At 42.9% G+C, this 18,932-nt stretch overlaps 2 protein-coding genes across 4 annotated transcripts in view; one reads left to right on the top strand and one right to left on the bottom strand.

Moving 5' to 3' along the window:
* The first annotated feature begins 1,254 nt into the window (after positions 1-1,254).
* On the top strand, positions 1,255-8,830 carry F2RL3 (F2R like thrombin or trypsin receptor 3). Its single transcript, XM_083158290.1, has 2 exons — positions 1,255-1,403; positions 7,468-8,830. The coding sequence occupies exons 1-2, from the start codon at positions 1,313-1,315 to the stop codon at positions 8,538-8,540; spliced, it is 1,164 nt and encodes a 387-aa protein (XP_083014416.1). The 5' UTR covers positions 1,255-1,312; the 3' UTR covers positions 8,541-8,830.
* Positions 8,831-12,563: 3,733 nt separating this feature from the next.
* The window catches only part of CPAMD8 (C3 and PZP like alpha-2-macroglobulin domain containing 8), a 120,175-nt gene continuing 113,806 nt past the window's right edge, over positions 12,564-18,932 (bottom strand). For 2 of the 3 annotated variants that reach the window (XM_083180884.1, XM_083180871.1), the window contains exons 38-43: positions 18,587-18,692; positions 16,680-16,790; positions 15,917-16,129; positions 15,274-15,345; positions 14,339-14,506; positions 12,564-14,117 (exon numbers count right to left, since the gene is read on the bottom strand). In XM_083180884.1, coding sequence (XP_083037010.1) covers positions 14,104-14,117; positions 14,339-14,506; positions 15,274-15,345; positions 15,917-16,129; positions 16,680-16,790; positions 18,587-18,692 — 684 coding nt within the window. In that variant the 3' untranslated portion in view covers positions 12,564-14,103. The remainder of the gene's footprint in view (positions 14,118-14,338; positions 14,507-15,273; positions 15,346-15,916; positions 16,130-16,679; positions 16,791-18,586; positions 18,693-18,932) is intronic. The other variant, XR_014473293.1, reaches the window with a different exon arrangement.

An 18,932-nucleotide genomic window follows, 5' to 3' on the forward strand; every position in this document is an offset into this window, starting at 1 on the left:
CACACCAATGCAGTCAGTAGCTCTGCAAGCATTGCTATGAAGGGATCAATATGAAATCCCGGCGGTCGGAATCCTGACGGTCAAAATACCGACGCCGGAATCCCAACCGCTGCAATGCCGACAAGGGGGGACAATGGATTGCCCCCCTCCCTTGCGGGCTCACTGCACTCGCCACACAGTGGGCCCGGTGCCTCGCTACACTCGACACACTATTTTATTCTCCCTCTATGGGTGTCGTGGACACCCATATAGGGACAAGGTGGTGGCATTGCGGCGGTCGGGATTCCGGGGTCGGTATTTCCACCGTTGGGATTTTGACCGCATCCTAGTATGACAGGTAGGGCACCTTTACACTATCATCTAAGTCTGTATTTAAGGATATTAATAAAAATAAAAAACCCGGACGCGGGTGACTGCACTTATTACTTACGGACAGTGCCATGTGCCTATTTTAAGGTTGATTAATCAGCACTGCAAATTGGTTTTATTTGCCCATTTATTTTTATTTTTATTTATTTTATTTTCTCTCCCCATTCTTTTTTTTCATTTCAATTTAATTTATTGTATTTGTGTTGATTTCTTTATTATTATTTTTTGTTATTTTACACATTTTTATTTTTATTTTGTTTCTCTTGATTTTATAATTGTGCATTTGCACACTATTGTTTGAATTTGTGCTTTGTGTACTCAATAAATAGTTTTATTGAACTACTGGTTGTTTTAGTGTACCACTTCAGCGCCCCATGCTACTTGTCTTTCTTTACATTCCTTTTTTATTTTATTTGCTCATTAGGGTGTGTTTTCCTGTTCAACATGTTTAGAAGAGGTGGACAAATGCTTTTGCATTATTATTGAACTGGTAGCACCCAATTGTAAATACAGCCCATGTTATAGATGCTATAGATGCATTATGTGCATCTATAGAGGACCCTTTTTTTTTCACAAATGACTTTTTTCATCATCTCTTGACTGCTTGTTACAATATTCCCAGAATTTAGCTCTCTCTACATAAAAATCACAAAATAATCCAAACTCCCACAGGCCTACACAAGCACGTCTAAACATACATCATTGATCCTTAAGGAAACAGGACAAAGTTGTCGCACCAAAAGTTCCACTGTGGCTCCCGTTGCCCACCTCCCTAAAAGGAAATTGCCCACATCTGCTCCACATAGACAACGCTCCCTCCCCCCTGTATACACAGCTATATTTCCTCTCTGGGTCCTTTCAGTACATTTACAGACATAGGAAGTGGATAATTGTCAGGAAAACAACATCCCTTGTTTCTAGTTCTTAGCACTTCATTGACATCATGGGTCCCTCAGGCTGCTTGTGGCCATTCTCTATTCCTATACTTCTGCTAGCTTTATGGGTGAAATCTTTTGCCACACAAGACTATGATGGTACGTATGATATCTAGCCAGTCTGATGTAGTGCTGTCTGTGGATATTGTGTGCGATGGTGTGTGATGCCTGTTTCCTATCCTGAAAATGATAAGTCTGTCTTTTGTCTCTATATTTGGCAAATATAGTGCAATACAAGTGATAGGGAACAGTAAATGCCTGTAAGTGGCAATTTCTAATAAATAAAAACACATTGTAGTAGATGGGTAAATAGGGATCGTCTGTAAACATGTCACAGCCATTCAGGGGGCATACTTTAGTAACTACTGTACTATAGCGTATTTAATGAAACATCTGTTATTGCCGTGTATGTTTATGTGGATGTAACGGTAATTACATATGTACTGGAAAGATTGGTTTCCTACTATTAGGCCTCATTCAGAGATAATATGCTCTCTTTAGTTGTTATTGGTGCATATGCACATCTTTTCCCATAGCATGTCTTTACTTCCAATTAAATACGTTTACTACTCTCAGAGCCGGCCATAGGCATAGGCAAATGCCTAGAGCATTTAAAATTCCATGGGGCATGCAGCTCATACAACTAAGCCAGTAGCAGCGGGAATGCCAGTGTGAGTGTGTCTGAGGAGCAGAGCCAGTGGGGGCAGCATCAGAAAGTAACAAAAATGGCCACATTCCCTGGGGGAGGACTGCTGTGCATGCCCAGCTTCAGCAGAATGACCGTGCACTGACTGACTTTGTGCAGCCCACTTACCCTACTCCCCAGCAACCCACAGCAGAGCGGGGTAAATGGGTTGTAAAACTGTGTGGCATATGTCTAAGCGGCATTACTGTGCGGCATTGTGTATATAAAGACATTACTAATGTGTGGCATAAGGTGTAAGGGGAATTACTGTGTGACATTATGTGTATAAGGGCATTACTCTGGTGTGGTATAATGTGTAAGGAGCATTACTGCGTGGCATTATGTGTATACAGGTCACTATAACTGTGTGGCGCGGTGCACTATGCTGTGGAGTAATGTGTATACTGTTTGGTGCAGTGTGAATAAGGAGAAATACATTGGTGTGTAATATGAATAAGAAGCAATAGGCCAGGGGTGGAACTGGAAATGTAGGGGGCACCAAACAAAACCTTACCCAGGGCATCAAATTAGCTAGGGCTGGGTCTGCATAGCAACCAATCAGATTCTGTCTATCATTTCTCCATTGCATCATAGAAAATAATAGACAGTATCTAGGTGTGTGCCAGCAATGCCTTGCCAACAGCCCATTTACACTGTGGATGCATCGCTGGCCGTGTCTGGGAGACTTTGGGCTAGAGGCAGTGAAGGAGTGCTGGCGGTGTCGTCATTGTGGGGTGACAATTGTGTCAGCAATGCATGATTCCCAGCGTTATCCTCAGTGCGGGGGGATTGTTGCTGTGTCAGCAGTGCAAGGGTGTCAGCCGTGCAGGAGTGCCAGGAGTGCAAGAGTGCCAGCGGTGTTTGCATTGCAGGGTGGTGGTTGTGTCAGCAGTACAGGAGTGCTAGCAGTATCCTTAATATGTGTGTGCTCTCGGCAGCACAGGGGTGACGGCAGCGCAGTGCAAGGTGGAAGGTTGTCCAATTAATGTCAATGTTAAACTACTGTTTGGCTGTGAGCCATGACAGATGGTTCTCTAAGCCAATTAGCGGCTGCCCATTGGTTTTAATGGGACTTTTAAATCTGCAACCCACTGTCACCATTCCTCTGCTGCTCAGCGCCTCTCTCTCTCTCACTCCCGGCAGCAGCAGGATGCAGAGCGGAGAGCATCAAATTGGTTTCCGAAACTGGAATTTCCGGAGCAAAACCACATAAGCACTGGGAGAATATACAAGCTCCACACAGTGCCATGGTGGGAATCAAATCCATGACATCAGTGGTATATGTTTGCAATCCTTAATTTTGTGTTATAATATTCATCCATCTGTTAACCAGTAGTTGATTCATTATTAAAAAAACACTAATGATTATATCCTAACCTATGGCCTGGTTATTACTTAGACAAATCAGGAGAGGGAATTGAGTGATGTTACATGTGACACTTGGAGCTGATGCTGAGTGCTCTCCGTGCACACATGGGAATGGCAAGTTTGCCTGGTGACATTGGCGGATTCAAGGGGGGGGGGGGCACCCGGGCACATGCCCCCCAGTCATGTGTTTTGTAGCTGAGGATCAGGGCTTTCCAACGAGCCCAGCCCCATGTCTCTAGCCCCCTGAGAAACGGAGATATCGCCTGGCAAAGCTGTAATGTTTTTTCCCATAGGATAATATGGGACCCGTTAATTCCGACCCCCACCCGGTTCTGACTGCTGCCAGTTCCTCCCCTGTCATCACAGAAGCTTGTGGTTGATCTCATTCAATTCCAAATCGCTGGGCCTTCAATATGATACCAGGCTGGTCTATATCGGTTCCAGAGATATTGCGGATAAACCAATTATTTTCTTTTTGAAATGTAATTTCATGGCTGTTCATGTTCTTTGAGGGCAGATTACTCTGGAACCAAATGTTCCAGTTTCACTGGACCAAAATCATTCAAAGCCCACTCAAAAGTTCTTCAATATGATACTTGTCTCATCAGAGGCGTAACTAGAACTTTGTGGGCCCCATAGCAAAATTTATAATGGGGCCCCCCTAACTCGGATCTCTACCAGTGTGCATCGCACCATGTGTGGCCAACATTATTGTGAAAAGTAAAAATGTGCCCCTCCAATACATATTTTAAAAATAAACACATTCTAAAAAAAAAAAAAAAAAGTGTGGCCTTGGTTCAAAGGGTAATGCCCCATACACGTTATGTGACACACCGTGATGCCCATTACACATTATGTGACACACCGCGATGCCCATTACACATTATGTGACACACCGCAATGCCCATTACACATTATGAGACACACCGCGATGCCCATTACACATTATGTGACACACCGCGATGCCCATTACACATTATGTGACACACCGCGATGCCCATTACACATTATGTGACACACCGCGATGCCCATTACACATTATGTGACACACCGCGATGCCCATTACACATTATGTGACACACTGCGATGCCCATTACACATTATGTGACACACCGCGATGCCCATTACACATTATGCGACACACCGCAAAGCCCATTACACATTATGCGACACACCGCAAAGCCCATTACACATTATGCGACACACCGCAAAGCCCATTACACATTATACGACACACCGCAAAGCCCATTACACATTATGTATGTGACACACCACAATGCCATTACACATTACGTATGTGACACACCGCAAAGCCCATTACACATTATGTGACATACAGTACCGAAAAGCCCATTACACATTATGCGACACATCGCAAAGCCCATTACACATTACGTATGTGACACACCGCAAAGCCCATTACACATTATGTAACACAACGCAAAGCCCATTACACATTATGTAACACACCGCAAAGCCCATTACACATTACATATGTGACACACTGCAAAGCCCATTACACATTATCGGACACACCGCAAAGCCCATTACACATTATCGGACACACCGCAATGCCCATTACACATGATCGGACACACCGCAATGCCCATTACACATTATCGGACACACCGCAAAGCCCATTACACATTATTGGACACACCGCAAAGCCCATTACACATTATGCGACAATTACAAACTTACCAACGTTCTTTCTTCTGTCCCATGCTGCTCCTCAGGCACCGCGGCTCCTCTCATGTGCCTGTGCTCCATCACCTTACTGCTGGAGTGGGGGGGCAGGCGGGCATGATGCTGCAGAGCCACCATCAGGAGGTGGACAAATAGGACTAGTGCCTCAAAGACAGAGGGCACGGCAGGAGATTGTGCACCCAAATATAAAGCTACTGAGCTGCAGGAGACCACTGCTACTGCAGCTCCTAGGACTAAGACACTCGAGCAGATCGGGGACTGGCAGCCACATTTGTACAGACAGCGCACTGAGCGCAGCGACATTTTAAAGGTGCCGCTCTCCTGAATCAAATCACTGCTCACAAGCCGGCAGCCAATAAGGAGCGAGCGACTGCCGATCTGCGAGCAGTGATTAGTTAACAGGCAGTCCTATGGAGCGGAAGTAGCAGCGGTCTGGTGGTCTCATTCAGCTTAGCAGCTTTCAATCATTGTTCACGCCGGATTCCTGCCCCTGTCACTAGTGGGGAGCATGAGGAGGATTGGATGGCAGCGGCGACCGCAGTGGGTTTAGGCGGCGGGGCGGATATTGGCGGCAGCTCCTCCCTCGCAGTCCCCCTTCCAAGCTTAAGTGCCCGACTGCCTGCCCGGAACAGCGCGATCCCGTCCGCTCGCCCAGCTCCTTACTCTCTCCATTCAGTTCAGCCTAATACAGGCGGCAGAACCAGCGGCTCCCTTGAGAGGGTGCAGGGGAGTGCTTGCTGTCCATCGGGCCCCCCCAGCCGCCGGGCCCCATAGCAGCTGCACCCCCTGCACCCTCCGTAGTTCCGCCACTGTGTCTCATGTAAATGGGTCAGTTGGTTCCGAAGATATAACCGGTTAAATGAGATAACTGGTTAAAGGGGGAGAGGGGTGGTTTTCTCTCCCCCTCACACCAAAAAATGCAGGGACTAGGCTGGTGTAAAAGGGGCCAACCTGGGAATGCATTTTCTGGTGTGAAAGGGGTATTATTTCAAATAGCCGGGACCTGAATACAGCCAGGCTCTGCCACTGTCAGTGGCTATCTCTTCAGCCTGGCGGCGGCTGTCCCCCTTGGCAATGAGCATGTAATCCCACATGGCAACGAGTATGGAACCTCTGGCAATGAGCATGGAACCCCTTGGCAATGAGCATGTAGATAAGCAGCACTTATGTAGCATAAATTTTAATAGGCATTATGGTGTTTGGCATAATACGTAATGGATATAATGGCGTGTAACTTAACGTGTAATGGACATTATGGTGGAAACGTTTAATGCGCGCCTTTGGCAGACAATGTCCCTGTTTATGAAGCGTATTGTGAATTTTGGCTTAATCTGTGTGGCATTATATGAATTCTGGCTCAATCCGTGTGGCATTATGTGAATTTAGGCTCAATCCATGTGGCATTATGTGAATTTTGCCACAATCCATGTGGCATTATGTGAATCTTGGCTCAATCCATTTGGCATTATGTGAATTTTGGCTCAATCCGTGTGTTATTATGTGAATTTTGGCTCAATCCGTGTGGCATTATGTGAATTTTGGCTCATTCCATTTTTCATCATGTGTAAGGGGCAAGTATAATGGTGTCTAGTATTTTGTTGCATAATGGGGGTTATTCTAGTTCACTCTTTCTGACAAATTCCTTCTTAGATGGACAAAACCATGTGCACTGCAGGGGGGAAGATGTAAAATGTGCAGAGAGAAGTCGATTTGGGTGAGTTATTTTGTTTCTGTGCAGGGAAAATACGGACTGCTTTAATTTTACACTGCAATATAGATCTCACTATGAAGTAAAACCCCACCCAAATCTTATTCTCTCTGCACAAGTAACATCTGCCCCACCTGCAGTGCACATGGTTTTGTCCATCTAAGAAGGAATTTGTCAGAAAGAGTGAACTAGAATAACCCCCAATGTGTAGAAGTTGTATATGGTGTGGTAAACTACACTCAAGGACACGCCCCCTGTTGAGTGGTCACACCCCTTTTCCGGAGCGCGCCTTTGGCGCGCGCACAACTACATCCTTCACTTTTGTCGCCATGGTGGGCCTGCATACTTTAAATGCCAGGGTCTATTTTTAATCCCATTCCCATTCTCTGCCGCTCTCTTAGCATGTACACTGGCACCACTAACACCGCCCCTCCCCCACCTAAACCCTCTTTTATCATGGTGCTCCCCCCTATCATTTTATTCTGGATCCGCTCATGCCTGTGGAGATGCCATGTTACATATTTTTGTATCTCAATGAAAGTGGGCTCTACAGGGCAACAAACAGTTATAACACTAAATAATATGAATATGTGGAAGAAGAATGTACATAAAATTATATCCAATTTATGCAAGAGCCAATATTTTTGTTGCCAGAACAATATAGTCTAATCCATTATTTCCATTTTTACTTACAGATTATTCTGATGAAGCCCAATCTAATGACACAAGTACATCTGAGTATATCATATGCCCACGATCCTTTCCAGGAGAATATAACAATACAATGTTGTCAATTTCACAATCATCAATGGATCAACTGAAAAGCTTTACCACAGTCGTGCTGATACCCTCAACCTATACTGTGGTATTCCTGGTGGGTTTACCTGCCAATGGCCTTGCACTGTGGGTTTTAATGACCAAAGTGAAAAAAATGACTTCCACTGTCTTCATGATGAATCTAGCAGTGGCAGACCTCCTGCTTATCCTGGTGCTGCCCTTTAAGATATTTTACTATTTTCTAGGCAACAACTGGATCTTTGGTGAGCCGATGTGCAGGATTGTAACCAGCTTGTTTTATGGTAACATGTACTGCTCAGTTCTGCTTCTTATGAGTATCAGCATTGACCGTTACCTGGCAGTGGTTCACCCCTTCTTCTCCAGGACATTTAGAAGCAGGAACTTTGCTGTTGGCATTTGCTCAATTTCCTGGTTATTTGCCATTATATCTACCATACCTTTGGCAACCATGCAACAATCCTACCATCTTCAGAACACTGAGCTTACAGTGTGCCATGATGCCCTTCCCAGGCAGGAGCAAGCCATGTACCTGTTTTATTATTTCATGTCCATCATTGTACTGTGCTTTATCTTACCATTGGTCATTATCATTTTCTGTTATGTTTCTGTCATTCGTGCACTGATTCTAAGTGGGGAGAAATATATCCATGCTGTGAAACTAAGCGCCTTGGTTCTGCTTATAGTGATCGCTTTCTTGACACCAAGCAATGTGGTGCTATTGATACATTACTCAGAGCACTGTTCTCAATACTATGCTGACCTCTATGCAGTCTACATGGTCTGCTTAACTCTGAGTGCCTTCAACAGCTGTGTGGATCCCTTTGTGTATTACTATGTGTCGGAAGAGTTTCGTGATAAGTTGAGAGACAAGTTTAGGAAAAGATCCAAATTAACCTTGATATCACATAAGACATCTAAAGAGACTCTTCCAACAAGTTGTTCCAACACGCACACCCATTCAGTGCTGTGACCTGTATTTCTTCCCCAGCTTCCAAGGTACCACTTTCCAAACCATAGAACTGGACAAGATGTCTTCAACTGCCAGAAGCGACTGAACGGGGGCAGACAATGAACTTTCTAAGCCCATAAACTATTAAGGTTCTTGTGTGGGACCACTGCATTGTATAGAGTGGCATACACAATAAGTGCAAAGTAGCATACAGTGCCACACAGTTACGCCTGTGAGGTCTAATGATGACAATTTAAGTTATCTATATACAATAAAAAAACAAATGGAATAAACATTCATTCCAAGATAAATCCCATGATCTAAAACTGGGTTGCTGATATTTCATATCAAATAAATAAATAAAGGTACACAGGTGTGTTTACATTAGTGTAATTGGTAAATCCATGTACCATGCAGGTAATATATTTTAACTAAAGGGATGGCATGTGTTGTGGGAAGGCTAAAAGCTGCTAAATACTGTCGTTTTGGAATAATTTGCTTTAATCCACATTATGACAGAAACTATATGGCAAAATACCTGCTCCCAGTTACTATATTATTAATATTAACATAAATTACTCACCATTCTGTGCGCTTGTGCGAGTGGACATCCAATCGGGGATGGACACACTGACAGTGCCCCCATAAAGCAAATGGTAGGAGCAGTCACTGATCACAGTGCAATTTGATTACATTGTATGCACACAGAGGACAGTAAATCCAAATACTGGGGCAGATGTATTAAGCCTCAACAAGAGATAAATGCAAGGATGATAAGGAGAGATAAACGTCCAGTCAATCAGCTCCTCACTGACTTTTTTTCAAACACAGCCTGTAACATGGCAGTTAGCAGGTGATTGGCTGGATGTTTATCTCTTCTTATCACCCTTGGATTTATCTCTTGTTAAAGCTTAATACATCTGCCCCATTATGCCATCATACATAACATGTTCACAACCCGTTTTATTACAATTTTATTTGTTACAGGTATCTAACATGGCACGACTCTAGAAAAGTAGACTTTATATCCTCATCAATAGGATATGTAGGGTATGATTACATCATATGATTCACCTTAAAAAAACTTTCACTATATCATACAGCAGTTAGCAATGCAGAGAGGGCATAATCAGACCATTTGAAGTGCAGGTCCAGAAAAATGTGACAAAAGTGGTGACAATACTGTATGACAGCTGCGCAGAATGCAGCAGCTCTGGAACTATGCCAGGGTCTTGCTATTTTCTGCACATGTGATATATATATATATTCAATGACTTCTTTAGCAGAGGGCCAGTGTCGTACTGGGGCATGAACGGTTCACAGAGGTAGGACCCCATGCTTGGTGGCTTGTCTAACCATTAGTACATGGTTTGGTATCCTTTATAAATGAATATATAGTAGAGATGTGCTGGTTTGGTTTCACTCGGATTTACTTGGTTCTCAAATCCATATCGTATAGGCTATCGTCTGTCACATGTTTTGGATAGCTAATACAATCCAGATTTGAGAAACCGAGTAAATCAGAGCAAATCCGAACCTGCAAATAATAACAGCAATGCGCTATAGAAAACACCTTATTGTCCTGTGCAGCATAATGTAACACAAATGCATAATGTCATTTATTAATGCCCCCCAGTATCGACGTGATCCCGAAGCATGGCGAGCACAGCGGCACGCATCCGACTGACCTTTTCATACCCCCACTATCCACATCGGCGTGGAGTTGAATATATATAATGTGGCGAGCGCAGCGAGCCACCGAGCCCGGAGCGTGGCGAGCCCCGCGAGGGGACGTGTATTATGTTACATGTATTACACGGCGGCTCGCTGCGCTCGCCACACTATAAAAAAATCAACTCCACGCGGACGTGGATAGTGGGGGTATGAAAAGGTCGGTCGGAAGTGTACCGCTGCGCTCGCCACGTTTCAGGATGACTTGGATAGTGGGGGGATGCCAAAATAAATGACATTATGGGTGAGATTTAATAGGATGAGAGTTTCAGAAAGTGAGAGATTTGGTGAGAAATCTCCATTTTATTTAAAGCGGCAATCATTTACACGGCAAAATCTCACCCTATATGTCATTTTACCATTAAATGACATTTAACAAGCTGCCTTTAATTGACAGAATCTCTCAGGATTCAATTTGGCTGAGATAGCAGACTGATGTTACTGCAGACATACAAGTTCAGCTACACCTCCCTTAGGTAAGGGCAATGGCCAAACTACTGTGGAGGCACTGATCATAATGATTGGAAAGTCACAATTAGGGATTGATATGAAATCCCGGCGGTCGGAATCCCGGCGTTGAAAATCCCAACACCGGAATCCCGACCGCCGGAATCCCAACAAGGGGGGGACGTGTATCGCGCCCCCCCCTTGCGGGCTCGCTGCGCTCGCCACGCAGTAGGCCCGGTGCCTCGCTACGCTCGCCACATTAATTTATTCTCCATCTATGGGTGTCGTAGACAGCCACGGAGGAAGAAAGTGTCGGGATATCGGCAGTCGGGATTCCGGTGTCGGGATTTTGAACGCCGGGATTCCGGCCGCCGGGATATGAACTGCATCCCCACAATTATTGTGGCATTTTATTAGTACATTTTTACAAGTAATTATCAACATAAAATACTGTATGTCATATAACAGACAAACATAAATAATTAAGCTGCAAATTAATAGGAACTTTTCATTGCTTAAGTTTTAAATACCATTAACTATTGTATGAGTCCAATCTTCACAGAGGTAATTGTTACTAGAATTACAAACAAAAATGGAGAAATAATGAAGACACTAGAAAGTCTGTAAAAAGTTTATTTTAACTTAAGAAAAAGAACATGTGTGAAACACTAACACTGCATCTATCAGATACAAAATCCATTTATTATACATATCTACCATAAACAACTGGTACAAGCTTCTACAAGTCAGACAGTAACACATGTAGTAACAGTTAGCATCAGCTCCTCTGTTGCCAGGCAACTAACATCACTTTACCAAGCACGTTGTTGCCAGGCGCTGGACCGAAGACAAAACTTAATTTTCAGTGTATATTTGAAGTCCTCCTCTCCCTCCCCAAAAATAAAAATAACGACTAAAAGTATGTTAATGCCATTTCTCTTGCCCACACCCTAGGCCATAAGAAAACCCAGAAATCTTAAACAAATACAACCCCTTTGGCAAGAAAGAGAAAAAAATATAAGTGTCTGTTTAACATTAAATGTATATACATGTATTAGGAAGGACTGTAGTATTATATATAATTTAACATACTATTTTTATACATTAAGTTATCTGTGGGGGAGAGGGTAGTGTGGTTAATACATAGTAGCAGTAGCAAGACATCAATGGATACTGTAAGAGACAAGACAAAGATTTGGTAATGCAAGGTCATCTGTGTTCATCCATATTGCGCAGCTTGGAGATATTTGGGGACATCAGTTGGCTAGCACAGGTTTAGGACACTGAGATTTCAGCTGAAATACTGAAAGTACAAATTCTAATAACCAGGGCAGGATTACTGATTACCTGTAACATGAGGCAGAGCTGCTGATATATATTGGCCTCCCATATCTAATGGTGTGTACACACGGCAGATACTGACGTGAGATGCGAGTCCCGACGCGATCAGATCGCACCGGGACTCGCATCTCACGGCATGACAGAGGGGCACAATTTACACTATATAGTGCAGATCTGCATTATATAGTGTTGCCTGCCCTCTCTATGTATGTATGTATGTATGTATGTATGTATGCATGTATGTATGTATGCATGCATGTATGTATGTTTGTTTGTATGTATGTATGTTCTTCTTAAGTCTGCGATGTTCAATTTAATTGAAATAGTTTTTTCAATTAAACTGAACATAGTCCATTCCTGTAGGCCAGGCATGTCCAACGTTGGCCCTCCAGATGTTGTGAAACTACACACCCCAGCATGCTTTGCCACAGTTTTGCTATTAGAGAATGCTAACTATTGCAAAGCATGCTGGGATGTGTAGTTTCACAACATCTGGAGGGCCAACGTTGGACATGCCTGCTGTAGGCCCTAGCCAGACTTAATAATGACACATATCTAGTAACTGAGGCCCTGATTCAGAGGGGGGAGCTATTTGCATAGATGCTGTGTTTTTGGATGCAGCAGTAATTTGAAAATATGCTAATTCCGCGGGAGACATCTGAGAACAAAAAGATGCCCACTGCCAGCATTGCAAATACGAGTGCTGTGTCATAATTACCATTGTGACTATCAGCCATTGGCCCGGAATGGCTGTCTCTGCTCCAGTAGAGGTCAGTAAATCTGTGTAAGAAGATACAGTCACTGGCCTCACTACTCTCAGAAAATGGTATGGTACACAGTATGTCTCGCCCACTCCCAAATGGCTGCAGCCTATTTGAAGACCCAATCTGCACATTTAAGTGAACATCGGAAATGTACGTATGCCACTGCTTTGCATACATCTCTGAATCAGGCCCTTAGTCACCTTGCATACATCTCTGAATCAGGCCCTTAGTCACCTTGCATACATCTCTGAATCAGGCCCTTAGTCACCTTGATTGCTGAAATACCTATCCATTTATGAGGACTTGATATCACAAAATTCCATTCCATTACACATGTACTGTACACCTGTTACACGCTTAGCTGTAAGAACTACCTTCTTGACAATTATATAACTCCTAGTTTCTAAATTTTACTTTGTGTGTGTTAAGTTTAACATTTTACCTCTAAATATGTTTATACAAGTATTAAATCAATGAATTAAAAAATCAAGGACTGTGGTTGCATATAGACAAATTCTGTACACAATTTACACTTACATTGACAAAATCAGTTACTTATTGAAGCATATTGTGACATACAGTACTGCCAGAGGAGAGTGTGATAGGAAGATGAAACAGGAAGTGCCAATGGCTGCAGTCCTGAGGAGGACACTCTGCTGCGGGTGAAGGTATATCAGAGAACGTAAACAGGAAGCAAGGCAAGGCATATGAAGTCAGATATGGGGAAGGCAAGTACAGTATGAAAGGGTTAGTGGATTCAAGAGAGGTCAGCATATGTCACAGAAGATAAAGCAGCATTCGGTACTTATATGTTAGTTGGGCGCCCACTATAGTTACTACGCTCATACCCCCACTGTCCATGTCGGCATGGAGTTGAATTTATATAGTGTGGCGAGCGTAGCGAGCCACCGTGCCCAAAGCGTGGCGAGCGTAGCGAGCCAAGCGAGGAGACGCAGAAAACTAAGCGAATAGCTTAGTGGGCACCCAACTAACATATAAGTACCCAGCATTCTTAGAGGTACACATGACAGTTGGGATATTATTGTCTGGAACACCAGGAGTTTTATCATCCACGCATACTTTTATCCCTCGTTGATAAATTAGCTCCTTAGTTACTGCTTTGAGTGCAGAATTTTCTAGTCGGTTACATCTGTGTTAAAAAAGAAATCAAGCTAGAAAAAGGGAAGTTATAGAAAATACTAACAAATGGTTTTGGTCCATAACCAGCTAGATCACTTGTTTTTTTTCTATGGTCTCCTGATGCCAAGAATGTTAAAACTGGTCCATCATCATGTTTGTTCTTACAAAATATTTTCTGTTGAAGAAAAGTAAAGAAAGAGGAAGGTCAGATTAGTGAGCTGTTGGTGTTTGTACATGGCGGCTGCACAGTTCCGGTATATAGGTGACGCAATATACTCTGCTTTAAGCAGTAAATGCTTCATCATTAACAATCCTATACTTGATCAATGACTGGCCCTTGATCACTGGAGTTTGCAGCCTTACACAAGATTATTATAGAGCTCTGGTTATGGTTACCTGTGGTTGGCAGCACATCCACGTTTCCGGTCTCCTCAGCCAAGTTTGCAACGGTTGTGAGCTGCACAGCAATTTCAAGGCCATCTTCATTGTCAGCAGCATAAGGATCTGATTCATATTCGTATGAATAGTAGGAGTCCTCTTGCTGGTGAATAGGCATATCCTCCTCTGTGTGTAACGAGAAGGTTACTGGGATACTGTGCCAATTGCCTGCATCTCATTATACTCATTTATCTCCATCCGATGACTGCGAGTAACTAGCCGACAGACAGAGTGAAACCCTGCCCTGTGTAAATCTGCGAGTGAATTGCGAAATCGAATGATTTCCTGGTCTGTGCAATATGTTTTCTCTGACACTCCCAGAAAACGTCAGGTGTTCACCCATCAACACCAACTTGTCCGTCAAATTTTGTGGGGATTGCGATTAGATGTTTTCACTATTTCTGTTGCTATTTTGGCAGTGCTGGCGCAGTCATCTTATAATCAAATGGATTTGCGAATCCACACGATCAACGATCAATTCTGAATCAGACCCTATGGCCTACAGGCGAAACAAACTTCTAATAATGGGGGGGTCATTCAGCATTCAAGGGGGGGGTCATTCAGCATTCAAAGTGAGATAAATCGCATTGTTCAGCCCTTGTTTAGTGATCACCTTCATTAGTCTTTGCATACCATCGTCACCTTTCTGTTCTTATACGCATTCCGATATCCTATGTCAGCATTATTTGCAGAACAGCTACTTTGCCTAAAATTCCTGCCCCAAAGTGTCTTATTCTGGCTCTGATTCTTACACACTATTGTATGCCTTAAAACACATGCAACTGAAAAGAAACAGCATTATACTCTGAAAAGACCCTCTTCGCTTAGTATACTACTGTATGTTACAGTGTGGTTTGTGTACACCTAGAACTGCGACTGATGGAGCAATTTACCTGTTTTCTCTTGGGATGGTTCCTGCTCTGGTAACACGACAGACTCAGCTTCCTCTTCTGATTTGGTTTCATCTGTACAAAATAATGATGTCACAATATAGATAACCAGCATGTAAACAAATGTACATGCTGGTTATTACCGTAAATGTATCTTTGATATATTGTGTTACAGAATGCATAAAAATATACAGGCAATGTTCAATTACCTCTGATCAATGATCAGCTGCAGAGCTATTCTATTAGGCACAGTAATCTGGTGAGTGCCGCAGCGTAATAGGGATGAAAATTGGGCTTTTTCAAGTGAAACACACAAGTTTTACTAAAATTGTGTGTTTTAGGCGCAAATTTTTTTCCCGGACATCCAAATTGGATAGAGCAGGAAAAAAAACTTTGAAACATTGGGAAAATACACCCGATGATTTTGCAGCGGTGACTGAATATCAGCCACAGTTTAATCATTCCTTGATTGTCAAAACAATTAGATATATGATTACAAAACATTTGTTCTCTGAACTAGATGCCACCATGGCAAGTACACATAACCAAAATGTAAATACTAGTTAAAATTAATCAATGTAACCAATGTAAAATTAATTTAAAATAACTGGTTTCCTACTCTCTAAACGTGTCTCTATGCATTTACCTGGGGTGCACTGTGACATTGCCACACGCTCTATCCTGGTGTTGTTCCTGCAGGCTGTAACCTCCATTTGGCACTGATTCTGGTAGAGGACCCCATCAGATCCACACATGGGGTCCCCATCATACCCACAATCTCGGTAGCACATGCAACGTTCAAAATGATCCCCCTCAGGACAGGGGTGGCCACCGTTGCACGGACCAGTGGGAGCAAAGCCTGTAAAGACAATGAATACTACATTGAATGCATATATAAGTAGCTGATGACTCAAATACTCCTAAGTGACTCAAAGGCACCGATGGGATTTAAAATGTATGTCAGTTATTAGAGTCGTGGCAAATGTATCAAACCTTGGATAGCGATCAAGTGGAAAGAGTACCAAGCAATCAGCTGTGTTTGACACTCAGAAACCAGCTGGTTGGTACTTTATCTCTGTCTCTCCAGGGTTTGATGACATCCCCCAAGCACAGAGACAGAATATATTAATAAAACACATTAATTTTCTTTCATTACTTGCAAGAGCTGCTAAACATGCAAATGCAGGTTAAATGAGCATTAAAATAATATTATGTTAATAATGGAGGTAACTTTGTATATACAGTGCATGGAACCTGCACATATTAATCTCCCACGGCCACAGGAGGCACAAAACCAAGAGAATGTCTAATCATCTGCTAGTTGTTTGTTCTGACCTTGTATGAAGAGAGGCACAGGTTGGCACTCCACACGTTTTGTGTGCCAATGAAGATAGAGATGTAAGACTTACCTGTCCACTGGTTAATGGAGCTTTCAACCTCATTACAGGTGGTACCATCGCACAACTCTCGGGATAGAGGGCTGTTCTCGCTGGCATTGTAGAATCTGGTAGCTTCAAATGCTGGTGGTAAAAGGCACAAATTGTCCATCATAATTACAGGAATAAAATACACGTACAGCTCATTTATAAATAATAATATTGTTATAGTTCTAAAACAACTAATGATCTCTGCAATAGTCTTGTTGTATGGGGACAAAGGGCCTGATTCCGAGGTTGGTGCAGTGTTGTTGTATGCTGTGGTTTTTAGTTTGCCACTGCGCATGGGCCAAATACCCTGAACCCTTACATACCACATAGGGAAGGCTGACATTAGTATTTGTATATTTCCACAACTGCTATTGAGAGAGTTATGGAGCTCCATATTCCATATGCGGTTTGTTGGTCACAATGTCGACATTCATCAAATCAACATAAGAATGTTGCCATGCTCATAATGTTGACATTGAACAATCATTGAGCTTCTAAAACCTCTTGGTATTCTTTGGTTCTGTCCCGTAACCCTAACCCTCTCTAGCCCTCCTGGAAATATTAACATTAGGAAAGTGTCAATACAGTATTGTCATGTCAACTTTCGGTCAATGTCAACATGTTGCAGGTATCAATATTAATACTGTCGACATTTTAACCATGTTGACATAATCAATGTTGATTAATTACTGTTGACATGCTAAATGACAACATCATGATGACATACAAATCATATTAATCATACTTCTGAGTAACTCCTGGACTAAAACACTGATTTTAAAATGAAGTCAAAATTAGAAGTTTTTAGCTAGCCCCAAACCCAACCTCTCCACCTGGAATCAGGTTTTTGTGTCATGATCTGCAGTATGTTTCAAAGGGATATCTGCAATTCTTCCAACTGCCCTCTCCGGTCATGCAATGATCATTGCATCTCCTCTACCCTGGTCACTGCCCCCATTAAATGAAATGAGCTCCCTTACTTTTTTTAAAATCTCCCCAACCTTGCAAAGCTTCAAACGGGCACTGAAAACCCAACTCTTCATCAAAGCGTACTCTTCCACATACCCTAGTACTGTCCTGGCTATCTCTGCCATGCTCACTTCCTGCCTTTCTGTAGATTGTCAGCTCAGTGAAGTAGGACCTTCTTCCCTCCTGTTCTCACAACCCTCTTTTCTCACACTACAAATACAGCACTCTCATACTTAGCTACCAAACTGAATGCTGTGCAGTGCGAGTCTGGCGGCTGTGCGCAATGCCGGCCGAACTCAGAGGATTTTTCTAAAGGGGCAGTCATTTACATGGCAAAAACAAGCCTTGTAAATGACTGTCCCTTTAAAAAAAAACCTCTAAGATTGGCCTTCATCACGCACGGATGGACTCGCACTGCATTACATTCGGCCCACCATCTATACCTGCATGTCTTCTCACTCGTAACCAGTGGTGGTTCCAGAGAAGGGATTCACACCAACTGCCAGAGAGTCAATTTGGAATGGCAGTTGCTGTGCCTTCCCTATTGAATTTTGAACTGCGCTGTAGCCCCTCCTCTGGAACCTCGCCTGCTCATTACCATTCATCTCTTCCAAAAGGCAACCTGCCCCTGGTAGTGCACAACTCCTTTACACATATCATAAATGTATTTACACACATGAAATCGACCCTTCCAGATCTGCCAATGAAAGCAGCAATACAAAATGAAAGGTGCCATTGGCACAGTGATATAGAAATAGCCATATCAAGCATAGTATTAGGCTTTTAAATGTAGGGTAAGGTTTTGATATTAATGTTGCAAACAAAAAGAAAAAATCAAGTTTATGTATATTGATTTAATATTATCAACCCAACGTACAGGAACTGCCATGTGCAGGCTATCCCAATGCCTTGGCACTTACTTGGCTCATAGTAGTCGTAGATTTTCACTGGGACCGGTGCAGTTTTCCCCATGATGTACTCCCTGAATGCCTGCATCTGTACACATGTCATACACTGGCTTGGTATCTGGAAGACACAGGAACTTCACTATGCTGTGTTCTGCACCCTCCTAAATGTCACTGTTTTCTATGTATTGTAGAGCTACTACCCCTAGCATTCTTTGACAGGAATCAGCTAATATGCATAGAATATAATGCTGCAGCCTGTAGGATCTGCAACTGCGATGCTATGCACACGTGACATCGCAGTCGCATGAAAATGACATTCAATGTGTTACTTTTCATGCGATCCGCAGTGCATCAGAAT

This window comes from Crinia signifera, chromosome 1, assembly GCF_055691185.1.
Source record: "Crinia signifera chromosome 1, ASM5569118v1, whole genome shotgun sequence".
Lineage (NCBI taxonomy): Eukaryota > Metazoa > Chordata > Amphibia > Anura > Myobatrachidae > Crinia > Crinia signifera.